We start from the raw sequence: 16,477 nt of genomic DNA on the forward strand, positions 1-16,477 counted from the left end.
GTGCATGTTTTGACCTGTGAAGTGGCAGCTTGAAGGTTTTACAGTGACATGTCAGTCAGCCAGCATGTCCATGTGGGTACCATATGGGTGCCTATTGGGTTTGTCCAATAGTAAACCTTGACTGCCCATGTGGACTTCAACCTATATAAGACCCATATAGGCCCAATCTCAGCTAGAGATCCACATGGGCCAGAACAGGGTGTTAGCTACAGGTGGGGTTTGGTTGTACTGAAAGTGGCGGCAGCCACGGGGACATATGCCATTTCAGCACTTTCATGCATTAACCTTGGTCCTCTGCTCTGACATCCTCCAGGCTCTCGGTAGGCCCAAGCCCCATTTTTTTAGAAACCCTCCCAGCTGCCCCTCTCTATGATGTGTGTGGTTTCCCCTAGGGTCTGGACCAACTCACTGGTTCCTGTGCACCCAGTATGCAGTGAGCTGACCCACCCGATCCCTGCTCTCCTGAGCACCTCTGCTTTAGATGGTCTAGCCAACGATACCAAAAGATGCGCTGAAGAGAAGCTGTCACAAAGGAGTCTAGCCAGTGCCTCTGGCCATCAGTCAACAACCAGGTCTCACAAGAGTATAGCAAGACAGGAGGGACTGAGGACTTTGGGATGAGTTTGCAATCATTCCAGTTGGGGTTTAGGCCTTGTCCACATGGAGACGAAAACGCCATATTTCTGTTTCATTTTGAAAAAGTTCCCTGTGAACATTGGATCGTTTCAGGCAATGTCCGCTTAAGCATGGAACTACTGACTGAAAACACTGTAGTATAAATGCCAAGCCTGTAAGTGGCGCTGTAATGCTGCCACGGAAATGCACAAAGAGAGAAGAAGATTACGGTTGCCCTTCTGGTTGTTCTCCGCGTTGGATTTAAAAACATCTGGTGTATGCTGTTCGGTGCTGGTAAAGGAGCATTTTCCTGTAAAAACCACAATAAGCTCAGTAGCAGCATGTACACAACCCTGTAATCACCATTGTTGCTTTGGTTTGACCTGCGCATGCAGTCTTAGTGGCTATGATAAGTATTCCTAATTTTTTTATTTATTTATTTTACTTACAAAACATTTATAAGCATTCCATACAATATACTTTAATGAGAGTTTTGTAAAAAGGGAACTCCCCAGAAGCTTCCTGAGCTTATGTAAGGGGGACCCTGATTCAGTAATAACACATACTAATAACATACACCAATACAATTTACAATTTACATTCACATTTTCAATATTGATTTACCTTCCAGCTCATTCCTATTTACACCCTAAGTTCCTTTGTTTAGAGTTAGCATTTATTTGATTTCTCACACGTTCTCAGACATTCAGATTGCTTCTACCTGGACCAGTTTTCCCCAATAGTGGTGGTGTACCCGACCAAGTGACCCACCAATCTTTGACTCTACCAAAGACTACCTGGCGTGTCAGCGTAATCAGTTGGGGTCATCATGGAACCCACAGACAAACCAACTTGGGACTTATACTTGCAGCCTGAATATAACCCATATGGGGCCCACATGAACATGCTGGTTGGGGACTGGTGAAATTCAATATAAAAGTCATGGGTGACAAACTAAGATTTAACCTGTCAGGTTAATCAAACCAAGTCAAAGCCTAGCCCTTTATTCTTGTGGACATAAGCAAGTCTGGATGCTTCTGTGCAGTTTGCAGGTTGTGAGACTCAAGGCCATGGTTGTATTTATATTAAGCCAATAAAGAACAAAGACTGAAAGGATAAGCATACGTGCATATTACTCAAAGGCTGTACTGTTTTCTTTCATACCTAAAGAGACGGTTTGTTTGTGTTTGTATTAACTGAACTGTGCATAACACACATAACATTGTTTGTTTTATGTAAAAAAGGCAAGATAATTGCTGAGTTTTATCTTTATTTTCATTTCTGATAAAAACCCTGCAGGATTATCTATGTGTTTGTGTTCATGGATTTGAGGCTCTTTCATTTTTATTTCAAGAATAAAGAAACAAAGTCACTTTCAATCTAAATTAATCATTTCAACATTGGGTAATTTCATCTGTGGTTGGCTTCACTCTAAAATAAACCATATCTCATGCAGTTTTATTTCTATCTGATGATGTTACTGTTCACTTTTCATGTGTGTAATAATATTAAAGTGAGGTTTTGGCAAAGGAGCTTATGTGATCATGTGAAATGAAATGCATTTGGTTATTGTTATTTATAAAAAGTCTTCATCAGGGTTTTACAGTTCTATATAAGCTGCTTTTATTTCCTGAGTTTAATGTGACCATGTTCAGAGCTCACATTGATCAGGTTAATTGAATGTGGGACCTCCGAGGATACAGTTGGTCTTATTGCTACAAAGCAGGAGGGGAAAAGGAGGGGGCTTCTGTCATTTATCATACTGTATATTTTTCTATATCTTACGATACTTTGCTGGAGCGGGGGGGATTTGTAATAAATCTTCAATAATGGCTCTTAGCTACGCTTTGCCGAGGGAGGATGAAAGCCTTCTGTGAATTTGAAATGGGAGATTTACCTAATTGAAGCTAATATGCTTGATTTGTTTTGATGAGATTAAACTTACTTAAATGGATGAATGCAAAAGAAAGTTGGAAAAGAAAACCCATTGTAACATGACTAAGCCCTGTTTGATCATTTGCTTAATGGAGAGTAACTGTAATGTCATCGCTTTGAATACTAAATGCATTTGTGCTGCGTTCAGGGGCTCGGTTTAGGCAGCAAATGTGAAACTCTCTTGCATATTGTGAGTTTAATCAACAAACAAGTGAGTTTACAGAATCCCACAAGGCAATCTGGTAAATACTGTGATGACTACTTGGCTTATCAGCATTCATTTGACTTATTGTTGTGCACACAGAAGATCAGCTGCCTAGAACGGAAGCACAAACAGCCGGGATTTTTCTTCACGGGAGCTATAACTCTGGTGGGACCATTTAAACACATGCCTTCTCCATGTATGGATTCAGTCATGGGTTAAGAAATGATCACTGAGTCTTTCCATTTAAAGGCTGCTTGAGGTGCACATCAGCGTAGCCTCAAGCTGTCGGTGGCTCGTCGATCATCCTCGGCTGCCTTAAGACCGGCTCATAACTCCATCATACCTTTCAGGACACAGATTTGCTGAGCTCTGCGGGGAGCTCAGGCTGGCTAACGCATGCATGAAACATGGGTTTCAACCATCAACCCCTGAGCAACATGGCCGATACGGTGACAAACACCTGAAGACCGGGGCTACAAGAACTTTGTCATATGATATGAAAACATATCAAGAAAAATAGCCATTAATCTACAGTAATGACGTTAAGTCTTTGATTACCTCACTTTGTTTAAGGAAAGCCTTAATAGCCATTAACCATGATGTTTGTGAAAAAATGCGCATTTTTTTATGTTAAAGGGGCTCAACTAACTTCTTAGCTAGGAACAAGACTCCTCAACACTCTTGTCTCTCTTCATCTGGACAGACAACGCTACGAGGTCCACAGGACTGAGTATTTTTAATATTGATTCAGAGAAATCATTTAACTGTGGTAAAAAAAAAAATCACTTTTCTTGTCAAGTGTAGGAATTGTTTTCAATGTATGTAGAAATTTTCTGATGTTAACTGAATTTTACAGGGCCAGGACCAAACTTTCCTAATGGTTTTCCCTACCACCTGACCCTCACATTCTGGATCACATGATTGCAAATGGCCTTTAAGGTCTGTTTCATATAGCTCAGTGTGCGCAAGTTTTCCTTTTTTTAGGAAACATACAAAAAACATGAAAATAATGTAATGTGCAGCTTAGACCTGGTAACCGTACCCTTGAAAAGACCATCCTGGCTGTGGCAGAGGTGATGCAGTCCAGGAAGTGGATGTTTGCTTATTTGTTGCTGCTGTTCTTCTCTCAATTAATTTTATTTAAAGATTAAAAAAAACATATTTTGATATTTTTTATATATCATTCCTGTGCAAAGTTCACCTGTTGATGATGACATTGCATACTCCTGTACTATGTAACACTACAAACTACAGTATATTTCAACATAGTTTTAACAATATAAACACTAAAATAAAGATAATTGTAGAAATACCAGTAGATGGGTAATAGATAATTGATTGATATTTTCACATAATGAAATATCTTAGTGGAAAAAAAGTGAAATGGTGCAAATGATCAAAGATAATTTATATTTGATGTTTTACATCACTGCTCACTCAAGTCAAGTTAAAAGTTAATATTCACCTACAAAACCATTTTCCAGTGAAGTTAAACATATATTTAAAGGGTAGGAAAATATCCTCACTTCTGTCAGAAATTAGTAATTGAGACATTATTGATAAGTTCCAAAAATAAAGCAGGATACAACTGACCAGATTAGTTCTTTCTATTTTCAACCACTGTTGTTCAAAAAGCTGACATCATAAGTCTCATCTAGGGGTGCAGACTGCCTAGCAGTTAGGTCACATCTCATGTATGAAGGAGCCCCAGGTTCAGGTCCCGCCTGTGGCTCCTCTCCAACATGCCATCCACCCCCACCCCCATTCCAGTTTCTGACTCTCTCCCCTTAAAAAAAAAAAAAAAAAAAAAAAAGACATGGAAAAGAAATCTCGTCTGTTCTTGATTGTAATTGGTCCGTCAGGGAGAACGATAATCATGGCTGTGATGGTGTTCAATTTTCAACTGTGTGCTGTGAGTGCAGGGACAAATATCAGCAGCTGCTGGGGGCAAAAACACTGAACTGCATTGGTTCTGAATAGCAAACAGGTGCAGCAGAAAAACAGCATTAGTGGACACAGGCCCTAAAGCTGTTTTTTGTTTCTATCCCTACCCAGCTGATCTCATAACACCTCTTTAAAATCAAGGTCAGGACTGTGTGGAGGTCAGTCCATGACTGTCAGATTTATCAGCTAAATATTTTCATCTTCTTCTTTATTTAGACATGAACACCGTCTGAAGTGGAGTGTGAACTGGAATGGACTTTTCAAGTGTAATTTACTGTGGAAAAATAAAACCATTCGTATCAGGTGTACTTTTCAGAAATTACAGCATGATGATAAAAACTCTCTGTACATTTCATCCTTCATGAACCCGGAAATTTGCGAACACAACCAGCTGAAAAATAGCCTCAAACTATTTAAGACTTCCCGCCATCCTAAATAAACCTGGGGTTGTAAACAAGTGCATTTTTATGGTAATTTTTATATCTCATCTGCCAAACTGAGTTCAAAACATGCTAAGTGTAAGAAGATGCCACTTTAAATGTCTGTTATTCTAACACTGCATACTTGTTACCTATATTTTTTTGTTCTATTCTAAAAAGATGCAGTAAAATCCCTATAACGGTTATAAAAATGCATAAGCATCAGATCTAATGCTGGCCCAAGGATAAACCTCTACAAGGACTTAACCCTTTACCTACTGAGTCTAAAAATGGCGATTTGGACATATTTTGTTATTATGGCTGTAAAATAATCAGGAAATGCCCTAAGTCTGAGAGCTTTGGTCCCTTTTCTAGGAGTATTTGAACTTGACTTTTCAACATCTGGTTAATGATTATTGCACATTATATGGAACTGTCAGCAGTTTAAAAGAAGAAAAACACAAAAATGGATTTGTTTTTCATGGCTTTTAGGAGAAGAAATTTTGTTTTTGCTCATGAAGTTTTGATTTGACATTTGAAATGTGAACCTATACATGTTTAGAACAATCACCAGTCATTTTTTGAATCTAGGACTCTGGGTGTGCAAAACACAGTGCAAAAAATAACTATATACATAGGCGACAATTAGTGCAAATAAAGGTGGAAAAATGCATTCTCAACATTCTCAAGCAACATATCGTTATTGCACATGACAGACACGCACAAATGCCACTATCTAACGCTATTTTCTGAAAACAAAACACCACTCTTGCTCGCTCTCCTTTTACTCTCTTCCTTCACTCTCCTTTTCTCACTCATCTTCTGCCAAAGCTGCCGTTTTCGCAGTGCTGTTCGACATTACCGTAATATATATACCACATATCATATACTGCCGGAAAGCACAGATTCTCAGCTCTCTGTCAGCATTGGAATTTTTTAGATTGAGCAAACTTTCGAGGAGTTACAGTGTTGAGAATCAGTGTAGCGGTCTCGCGATACTTCTGGTGTTTTGCTATGAATGCCCACATGATATGGTTGTGAGTACTGTATTGAACCATATATGTGCGCATGCCCACAATTCTCAGCTTTCCAACGCCGTTGGAATTTTTCTGATCGGACAAACTTTGACAGAGTTAGAGTAATAATACTCCGGACATATAAAACACAGCGCCAGTGCCAGCTCAGTATGTAAAGGGTCGAAGAAAAAAACACATCTAAGAAATCTCAAACAGCAGCAGTGAAAATGATTAGCCTCCCATGAGCAATAATCACATTTACATGCATTAAGCGTGTGTGTAAAAACATTTCTGTTTCGTAAATTGGACTGGCCAGACTGGCTCCCCACAAATCTCTACAAATTATTTCTTGTAAATCAATAACATATTACGGCCTCTTCATCCCCTCAGCAGTGATTCATGTTTCAGTTTCATGCTCATGACGGTGCCGATTGCAGCACTGTGTGCAGTAATCTCAAACTGAGTGCACTTTATAATCCCAATAAATTTGGCAGTCTCTGATAAGTACCAAATCTACTCAAAGCCTGAGATTTTAATAGGAGTGCGTTAAAAATAGAGTGGGTTATTTAAAAAGAAGAGTGGAGGCTTAATGCTGGGAACATGGTCGTCATTACATTATAGCACTGGGGTGTGAACTTAACCTTGATGTTCATCAAAATTATCTAAATACAATAAATCTTTTAGAAATTATAATTACATTAACATGCCAAGTCCCAGCATAGGACATCTTCACTGTACTTAAATATTCAGTGATGAGCTGGAATACGTGAAAAATTGATCTATAACACAATTTACTGAGCCAGGAAGAAAACTGGTCTACACACGGCTGTCCATAAGGGGGAAGAGGGGAGAGGTCGTTAGGGCCCAGCCAAACTAGGGGCCCATAGAGTCAGTAAAATCGTGGTCCATTGTAAAGTTAAGGTGTGATAATCAAATCTGTTTTTTTTTTTTTACCTTACTGATCAAAGCAACAGATCATTTTCCATTTATCTATGCTGCAGTAAATAGCCTCTTTAAAAATGTAAATGTGAAAGTAGAAAAATGGGCAAAGAAATTGGATTTTAAAAGTAGCAGAAATGGGTTACAAGAGTAAAACACAGGTTTCAAGTGGCAAAAACTGATGTAAACTATAGTGAAATATGGTTAAAGGGGTGAAAATGGGTGTAAAAATTGGTAAAAATGTGCAAAAATGGAACAACAAATGCAAAAAAGGCAAAATGGGTTAAAAAATTAAAATTAAAAATTGGTCCACTGAGGCAATAAATTGTAGAAAGTGACAAAATGGGTTAAAGTAGCAGAAACAAGCAGAAAAAGTGTTGGAAAGAGCAAAAGTGGCAAACATGGCTTTAAAATGACATAAATGGACAAAGAAAGCTGTTGAAATAGGTTTAAAATGTGGGAAAATTAGTTTGAAAAGGCAAAGTAGGTACAAAGTGGTAAAAATCGCTGTGGAGTTTAGTAAAATAAAAATATTAAAAAGTATTTAGAAATGGGTCAACAGATGCAATAAATGGCAGAAACTGTCAGAAAAAATGTTTGGAGGAGATTAAAAGTGGTAGAAATGAGCATCAAAGGTGGTGAATTAGGTCTAAACACTGGCAAAAATTGGTAAAATGGGTAAAAAGTGCACAAAATTGATTAAAAGCAGCAAACAACAATGGAAACAGGTAGACAAAATAGTTATAAATGGTTTAAAATGTGGCACAAATAAACATCAGAACCCATTAATAGTTTAACACCCTTTTCAGCTCCAAAATGAAGTGCCTGTTAGCCAGGACACAAGCACCAGTGCTACTGGTCAAACACACATGCATTGATCCTGTCAATAAATCACAACTGGGGACGGCCCAGCAGATTCTGCTGGCAGGCCTGGTGATATGAAGTGTTATCTTTGATTGTTAAAGATAAAAAAATTTAAAACTACCCCCCACTAAATGAGCTGCTGCTTCATCATTTGCTAGTAGCAACTTTGTTGACACTGTTCTAGGTCTGACAATGCCAGCAGGTTTTGAGAGCTGGCACCAATCAGAAACGTTGAATTTGTCGGCATTGGTAAATATTAGTTTCATCCACCTATAACCTGAAAAGACTGGACGTCTCACTCAAGGTCCCCAGTATGTTTGAAACAACTAAAGCATTCTTTCATTTGCAGAAGTCGTTGTAACAGACCCTTTACTTTGCACAATATTGAGCATAAAGCTGCTATTTTTGACATTTAGACTTTGTATTCAGTCACTGGCATCACAAGTATCATTAGATCATTAGATGTCAGCTGCAGTGTTTTTCTATCTTGAGAGTTCAAGCATATTAGTTCTGCACAGGCCATAAACACTCCTTATGCTGTTGCATTAAAGGAAACAGATCAAGTTAAAAGACTCACTACTGGGAGTTGAGACACTAAAATAAAGAGGTAGACAGGATCACACATAGGGAGCCATCTCGGGACCCATCTGCAATAATGGTTTGTGTTCAACATCAACACCTTACTTCATTTTCTCTACACAGGGAGCAGCCTGTGTGGACTATTATGAACTCATCAGCACAACTTAATCAATGAGCACAAAAATGTACTTAAAAATCATTAATAAAAACGAAGTTCTGTAGGTTTTAAGCAAAACAATTTTACATATTTTCCTGCCACGTCATTTCTATGTGCATTAAGACAAAGGCCTCATTTCTGAAAAGGAAAAAACTTTGCACTGTTGTTTGTCTTTTGCAGATTATCATAACAAGTTATAGAATTCTGTAAAAAGTCTCCAAATATCAACTGTCCTGTGCTTCTGTGTTCTTTATTTATACTGGTTGTGCTTCTCTCTTCTGTCTATCTGTATACCATAAGAGCAGTCAAATGTCTGTTTCAGCTCATTAAAGCTTGCAGTGCATGATGGGAAACATTGCTGTGATAGTGACTGCTGCTTAGCATTACATTTCACAATGCATTGTGAGACAGAATGTGTGCACCATATAGGGTACAACAATGCAAAATTAATACCACTTTTTGTGCCGCAAGAAATAAAAAGGAAAGCATGTGCTATTTCTCAGTGCACCACACCAGGGATGAATTCTCCGATTCAATCTGTGGCTCACAAAATGTCAAATGGTTTAGGGCAAAGACATTTTCTGGCATCTTTAATACCGCTATTCTATCAATATATATATGGTGACATTTATCTTGATATATTTTCAGGTGTGCTAAACTGATACTAATAATAAAAAGGAGAATTACCACTGCTGTCATAATAAGAGGAACATGTACAGTCGCTGGAAAAAGTATGTGAACCCTTTGAAATTTCTTGGATTTCTGCATATATTGGTCATCAAATGTGTTCCGATCTTCATCTAAGTCACAACAATAGACAAACACAGTCTGCTTAAACTAATACTGTGCAAAAAATGATATGTTTTCATGTTTTTATTGAACAAAACATGTAAACATTCACAGTGCAGGGTGGAAAAAGTATGTGAACCCCTAGGCTAATGACTGGTTGACCCTCCTTTGGCAGTAATAACCTCAACCAAACGTTTCCTGTAGTTGCAGATCAGACCTGCACAACAGTCAGGAGGAATTTTGGACCATTCCTCTTTACAAAACTGTTTCAGTTCAGCAATATTATTCAGATGTCTTGTGTGCATTGCTCTCTTGAGGTCATGCCATCTCAGTCGGGTTTAGGTCAGGACTCTGACTGGGCCACTCCAGAAGGCGTATTTTCTTCTGTTGAAGCCATTCTGTTATTGATTTACTTCTATGCTTTGGGTCGTTGTCCTGTTGCATCACCCATCCTCTGTTGAGCTTCAGTTGGTGAACAGTTGGTCTTAAGTTTTCCTGTAAAATGTCTTTATAAAATTGGGAATTCATTTTTCCATCAATGACAGCAATCTGTCCAGGCCCTGAGGCAGCAAAGCAGCCCCAAATGATGATGGCCCCTCCACCATATTTCACAGTTGGGATGAGGTTTTGATGTTGGTGTGCTGTGCCTTTTTTTCTCCACACATAGCGTTGTGTGTTCCTTCCAAACAACTCAATTTTGGTTACAGCTATGGACAGAATATTTTGCCAGTAGTGCTGTGGAACATCCAGGTGCTCTTTTGTAAACTTCAAATGTGCAGCAATGTGTTTTTTTGGACAGCAGTGGCTTCCTCCGTGGTGTCCTCCCATGAACTCCATTCTTGTTTAATGTTTTACTTATTTTAGATTTGTCAACACAAATGTTAGCATGTGCCAGAGATTTCTGTAAGTCTTTAGCTGACACTCTAGGATTCTTCTTCACCTCATTGAGCATTCTGCGCTGTGCTCTTGCAGTCATCTTTACAGGACGACCACGCCTAGGGAGAGTAGCAACAGTGCTGAACTTTCTCCATTTGTAGACAGTCTGTCTTACCATGGACACATGAACATCAAGGCTTTTAGAGATACTTTTGTAACCTTTTCCAGCTTCATGCAGGTCAACAATTCTTGATCGTAGGTCTTCTGAGAGCTCTTTTGTGCCAGGCATGGTCCACATCAGGCAATGCTTCTTGAGAACAGCAAATTTAAAACTGGTGTATGTTTTTTATAGGGCAGGGCAGCTCTAACCAACACATCCAATCTCATCACATTGGTTGGACTCCAGGTTGGCCGACTCCTGGCTCCAATTAGTTCTTGGAGAAGTCATTAGCCTAGGGGTTCACATACTTTTTCCATCCTGCACTGTGAATATTTAAATGGTTTGATCAATAAAAACATGAAAAAATGTCATTTTTTGCACAGTATTAGTTTAAGCAGACTGTGTTTGTCTATTGTTGTGACTTAGATGAAGATCAGAACACATTTGATGACCAATTTATGCAGAAATCCAAGAAATCTCAAAGGGTTCACATACTTTTTCTAGCGACTGTAGATTTCTTTTAGTGAGCAACTTGGTAGGCCTGGCAACTGTAACATGGACAAACATATATGCAGAAAGAATAGTTAAAACAGTATAAAGTTGGCCAGAAAAAAATGATTTGCTAAAGAAATGTCTTAGTAAAAGAGCCATGTAAAATTTAAGACCTCTCACAAGTAAAAATTAGACGTTTTACCGTCTTAAATTTCAAATATCCAATTTTTGTGATCAGTTTTTTTTATTATTGATTAGCCTTTGTTTAAGTGCAGAAAATACCAAACATATCACAAAAGACAAAATATAACCAAAATCGGAAAAACAAATAAGACCCTATGGGGGGAAAGTACAAGGGCATGATGACCATGAAAAAGCAAAATTACAGAAACAATTTCTGAACTTTTTCCGCTATCAGCTGCCATACTGAAATGGTTTCAGCCATAGCTCTGTGAATCCTTGCCATGGATAACTCCATTAATCATATCAGAGAAAGCATTTAGAATTTGTCCTTTTGTAAGCATACGAGGGCTTCCTGCACACAGCTAGCATCTTTTTGGCAGCAGTGATATCTGTCTATTCACACAACTTACCCTAAATGAGGCTGTGTCATTCAAAAGTAGCAGACTGGGAGAGCATGAAACAATCAGACCCAGAAATTCTGACGAAACACCACATACCTCACACCAAAATTCTTTTACAGCTCCCCAGTCCCTGTAGATATGTATAAAGGAGTCAATGAGTGCATCTGTGCACAAAGTGCCGTCTGGAGATGATAAACATTGAAGTAATAAGCCTACTTTGGAGTCAGGTAAGTCCTATGAATGTTTGGGTTTTCAGACACAGCCAGAATAGAAGACCACATCCTTTCTCTGTCAGGCATAAATTCCCCAACATAATTTTTCAAAAAGTCTGCAGGTGGACCTACTTGTTGTTGTTCACAGAACCAGAACATCTCCTATGCTGAAAATCCAAACTCCCATGTACACGTAGAATCTAAAATTAGAGATTACATAGGGACTGATGAAACTTGAAACACTGTACCTGTGTGTTTCTATGCAATCTCAAAGACACAAACTTAACAACAGATTTAAAAACCCCTGAAGGAAAACCGTGAGCCATGATTTGGGGCTCAAAAAGTTAACTTGTCTTGATTAACAGGCGGCTGATGTAACACGGTCCAAAAGATTTCTCATTAAATTTATTCACAAAGCAATCCAACACCGAAAGCACTTTCCCCCCTATGTAGGCTATTGTGTACATTTCAAAGAGAATGAATCTGAAATTTTCAGCTCTAAATGAAAATATTGAGTTCCTGTCTGTGTCTGTGATTGACCACGGGCATGAATCTAAAGTGCCACAAGACTAATGTTTTCCTTTTTCTCCTGAAAAGCAGAGCGGGAACAATTTATCACACCTGGAGGCAGACTCAATCAAATGAGGAAAATAAGGCGGACCACTCCCGTGCTACAGGGTCATGCATTATACATGCCTGCCAGAGGTTTATACCACCACAAATGACACCTCACTATGGATCATGTAAGATTGCCTCACTGTCTGGGGGAATATTACTGTTCTTAAAGTATTGCTTTGTGCTTAACAAAGGCCGACAGCTTACAGAGAAGGCTTTCACCTGGGACATAATCACTTGGGACACCTGGCACAAGGGTGTCACCTTGATCATGCATCCACAGGTCGGTCCATCCTTCGTCAGAAATGTCAGAAGCATGCAGATCACTCCTGACACACATCCAGTCTGATCACTGCCCCATCTGATTTGCTATAGAGAACTTACTAGTGGGGGAATTAGAGCTGAAAGGAGGCCTAATTCTGTAGAAGCTGCCAGTTTTTCCTCTGATTTGCATAAATCTCCACAGGGAGAGGGCAGTGATTTAGGCAGGCTTGTCTGGAGGCAGGAGGAGGTGCAGACGTAGAGACTGGTGTAAGACATGATTGCCTCTGGGCCCATGTTGTGCAGATGAAACTCTCCGGAGGCAGAAGATGACGCTCTGCATTAATCTGCCAATACCGGCCGGCTGAATATAAGGCATCCACTTCTCATGAAGGACCAACGTATCAAAATCTAGATGTATTGCAACAGAGACTGAAAGCACAATTCTCATTAACCTGTCAGCTGGAAAAGCTGCATGCATCTCATGCAAGAAAATTGTACAATCTTCCCGTATGACTGCACAAAATCCACCAGTGTGCACACAATTTCAGCTCTCGCTGCCTCCCTAAACAACCAACACACAGCTTGTTTTCTATATTTGGCTGTAGTGGGAATTAAAAGGCTTTGATATTTCAATTTCCATAAATTGTGGGGGGAGAAAAGAGCACAGAGCTGTTTGAAGGCAAAAGAACAGGCTTGTGGTCATGGGGGTTTGGAAATGCAAAGAAATAATGCTCACAAGAGACATCAAACAGGAGGTTTTAGATCCAGTAACAGATATAATGAATGGAGGAAATCATCAAGGAGGTGCTGTGCTTTTTGCATGAATGCATCTGAATACACCTTCATTATCAAGGTGAAGCAGTGTGATGGAAGGTTAATGCTAACAGAGGGCTACAGAACGTGAATGAAGCATTAAAGAAAAGGTTAATTGTGTATTATGTTGGATATGACTCTCACTCTGCATCATGGCAGAAATAGAAGCTTCATTGTAAAATTTAATGGGTTCACCTGAAGACTGAGAGGTTGTGTTGTGTTTGAGAAAGGGCTAAAAGTTCAAATTCAGAACTTCCTGAATGTTTTGTTGACTGTTTCACAAAATGAACCTCAACCTATGCATAGCAAAAGATCCAGTGCAAACTTTTAATCACTAACCCAAGAGTTTTTCAAGTGAAAGTTTCTCACTGTTCAACTAAATCTTGCCAAAACACCCTGGGTTTGATTCACTAAGAATGGATTGTGCGCTCTAATAGCTTCAAAAACTGTGCCTCTTTCACTCTAGCCAACTGCTCCATCTCAAGGTCTTATTCATTTAATGGCAATGTCTAAGTATATTTTCCTTCAGTGATGTATTAGGGCCATTCTGACAAGAGTTTGGAAAGAAAGAAATAGTTTCAAATTAGGAATTTTTTTGAGATTATAAAGTTTCATATTTCAAAAAAACACAGCTGAATATTTGAGAAGATAAAAGTTCAAAATCAGGTGCTCAACAGTAGTGCCTGAAACACTGTGCTCCTCAGAATCTCCATACCTTAAGGAATGGTTAATTTAAAAGCACTATTCACCATCAAGGGGCTCTAAATCAAAGAGACAAAATATGATGACTACAGACCAGCACTGCTCAGCTCCACCCATCTCTACTGTTTTGAACTGAGGACTCTATCGAGGGTATGTATGTGATCTCTCTGATGTTCCAGCTACTGAGAGGCAGAAAGCTCAAACTGTTGACAGTTCTTATCATAATGGCCTTAAAAATGAATATAAAAGTGTACAAAAGCTTTAGGCTATAAAGGAGGAGGCTGGGGTGGTGGAGAACAAGCTTTGCCAGCAGCTGTTCAGGATGATCAACACAGGTGAAGCAGGGGTCTGTGAGAAGGGCTTCAGGTTTAAATGGACTGCCTTATTAAGAGAATGCGCTGTGATTTGCTGCAAGTGCTGAGTGACAATAATTCAATCATCTGACAGTCAGCCGAGTGCAGCTGGGCCTATGACTTCCAAATCCTGCATGAAAAAACACTAGGCTCTCTGATATTAGAGCAACAAGACATCTACTGATCGCCATTTCCTGTATAAACATTGGTTGATATCAACCAGTTTATATTCAGTCCTTTAAATCAGTGGAGTAAAATGAAATCGTCTTACGAGATATAACCTGTCATTATTTACCACTGTAAAAACTAAAGCAACTTGGCATGATGCTGATGTTTTTCTATCTGAAAGTAGTCTCACACTAATCAAATCCTTCATTAACTCCTGTCTAGGCTTCTTTGGTGTGCAAACATGCTGTAACTAACTACATCACTGACATTTTACCTCCTCATTAAGTTGATATTGGGAGCTTGTGTGCAAACACTTGCTAGAAACACATCCAAGAGAAACAAAACAGACATGCTTTCGTAGTTTGAGTTGTTTTTCTTGCTGCCTCATGAATATTCAACCAGAGGCTGTGCTGCCTTTTTGCAAATATCACACTTTTTAGCTGCTAAATACTCTTGCACTGCTATTTTCTACCAGTTTGTAGCTCAATAACTTTATAAACCATTTAGAGCTGTTAGTGTAGAGTTGACTGTAGACATTTCAAACAAGCAAAATGAGTGAGCTGAAGCAGTTTAGTTCTACGTTTAGATACAAAAATTATGAGCTGGATGACTCATAATTTTTCCTTAGAACAAAGTAAGACAGTAGTTGTGCTTCATTAAACTTTTTTGTCTTAAATGCACATTAAAAAAAACAGAAAAGATGTTATAACATTTAGCAGCAGGACAGTCATGAGAAAGCACTTCCATCAAGTCCATCAACATGGAGGTTGTAATATATTTCTATATTTATTACTTAAGTATGTGTGTTTTGATCTATTGATAATATGTCAGTATGTATGCATCCCTTACCTCCTGTTTGGGGATGCTAACATAGCCCAGGTGGGGTTTGTACGCCTTGTACGGCTGCTTGGAGAACATCCAGTGACTGCTGAACGTCTGGCCAAACACAGGCTGCAGGAGGAAGTAGGGCTTCTCCGAATAGTTCACCACGACCACAAAGAGCGACACCACCACAATGAGACTGGTGGCGATCACAGACTTCCTCTGGGGAGGGAAAAAGAGAGAGATTTAAGACAAGTGTATGAAAAGCAGCACTGTAGACTTAATCTAACCTTGGAAAGCCAATGGAATGGCCAGATTCCATGTCTTTCATCAGGCAGATCAATCCTGCAAAGCTTTAAGATGAATGTGAAAAATATCCATCCTAGATCCATCCTCAACAAAAATAGAATCAATACCATTCAGTAAAACAGACACATTAAAAATGCTTCATTTTGCAGGCTATTTGCAATAAGGGCTGTTTGTTTGTTTAGTTAGCTGGTTGGCTGGTTGAGTGGTTGGTTGGTTGGTTGGGTGGGTGGGTGGGTGGTTGGTTGGTTGGTTGGTTAATTGGTTGCCTGGTTGATATGTTGGTTGGTTGGTAGGTTGGTCAATTAATTGGTTGGTTGGTTGGTTGGTTAGTTGTTCTTTTGGTTGGTTGGATGGTCAGTTGGTTGGATTGTTGATAGGTTGGTGGGTGGGTTGGTTGGTTGGTTGGTTGGATGGTTAAATGGTTGGTTGGTCAGTCAGTTGATTGGTCAGTTGGTTGGTTGAAGGGTTGTATGGTCAGTTGGTTGATCAGTTGGTTGCTTGGTCAGTCAGTCCACTGGTTGGTTGGTTGGTTTGTTGTTCTTCGCTGGTTGGTTGGTAAGTAGAAAGGTAGGTAGGTTGGTTGGTTGGATGGTTGGTTGGTCAGTTGTTCTTTCGGTTGATTGTTTGGCTGGTTGTTTGGTCAGT

General features: G+C 39.3%; 1 protein-coding gene across 2 annotated transcripts in view; it reads right to left on the reverse strand.

The window, feature by feature from the left end:
* Positions 1-16,477, reverse strand: part of st6galnac3 (ST6 (alpha-N-acetyl-neuraminyl-2,3-beta-galactosyl-1,3)-N-acetylgalactosaminide alpha-2,6-sialyltransferase 3) — a 141,033-nt gene that overhangs the window by 73,547 nt on the left and 51,009 nt on the right. For both annotated transcript variants that reach the window (XM_041803825.1, XM_041803826.1), the window contains exon 2: positions 15,551-15,745. In XM_041803825.1, coding sequence (XP_041659759.1) covers positions 15,551-15,745 — 195 coding nt within the window. The remainder of the gene's footprint in view (positions 1-15,550; positions 15,746-16,477) is intronic.

This window comes from Cheilinus undulatus, linkage group 13 (genome assembly GCF_018320785.1).
Source record: "Cheilinus undulatus linkage group 13, ASM1832078v1, whole genome shotgun sequence".
Classification (NCBI taxonomy): domain Eukaryota; kingdom Metazoa; phylum Chordata; class Actinopteri; order Labriformes; family Labridae; genus Cheilinus; species Cheilinus undulatus.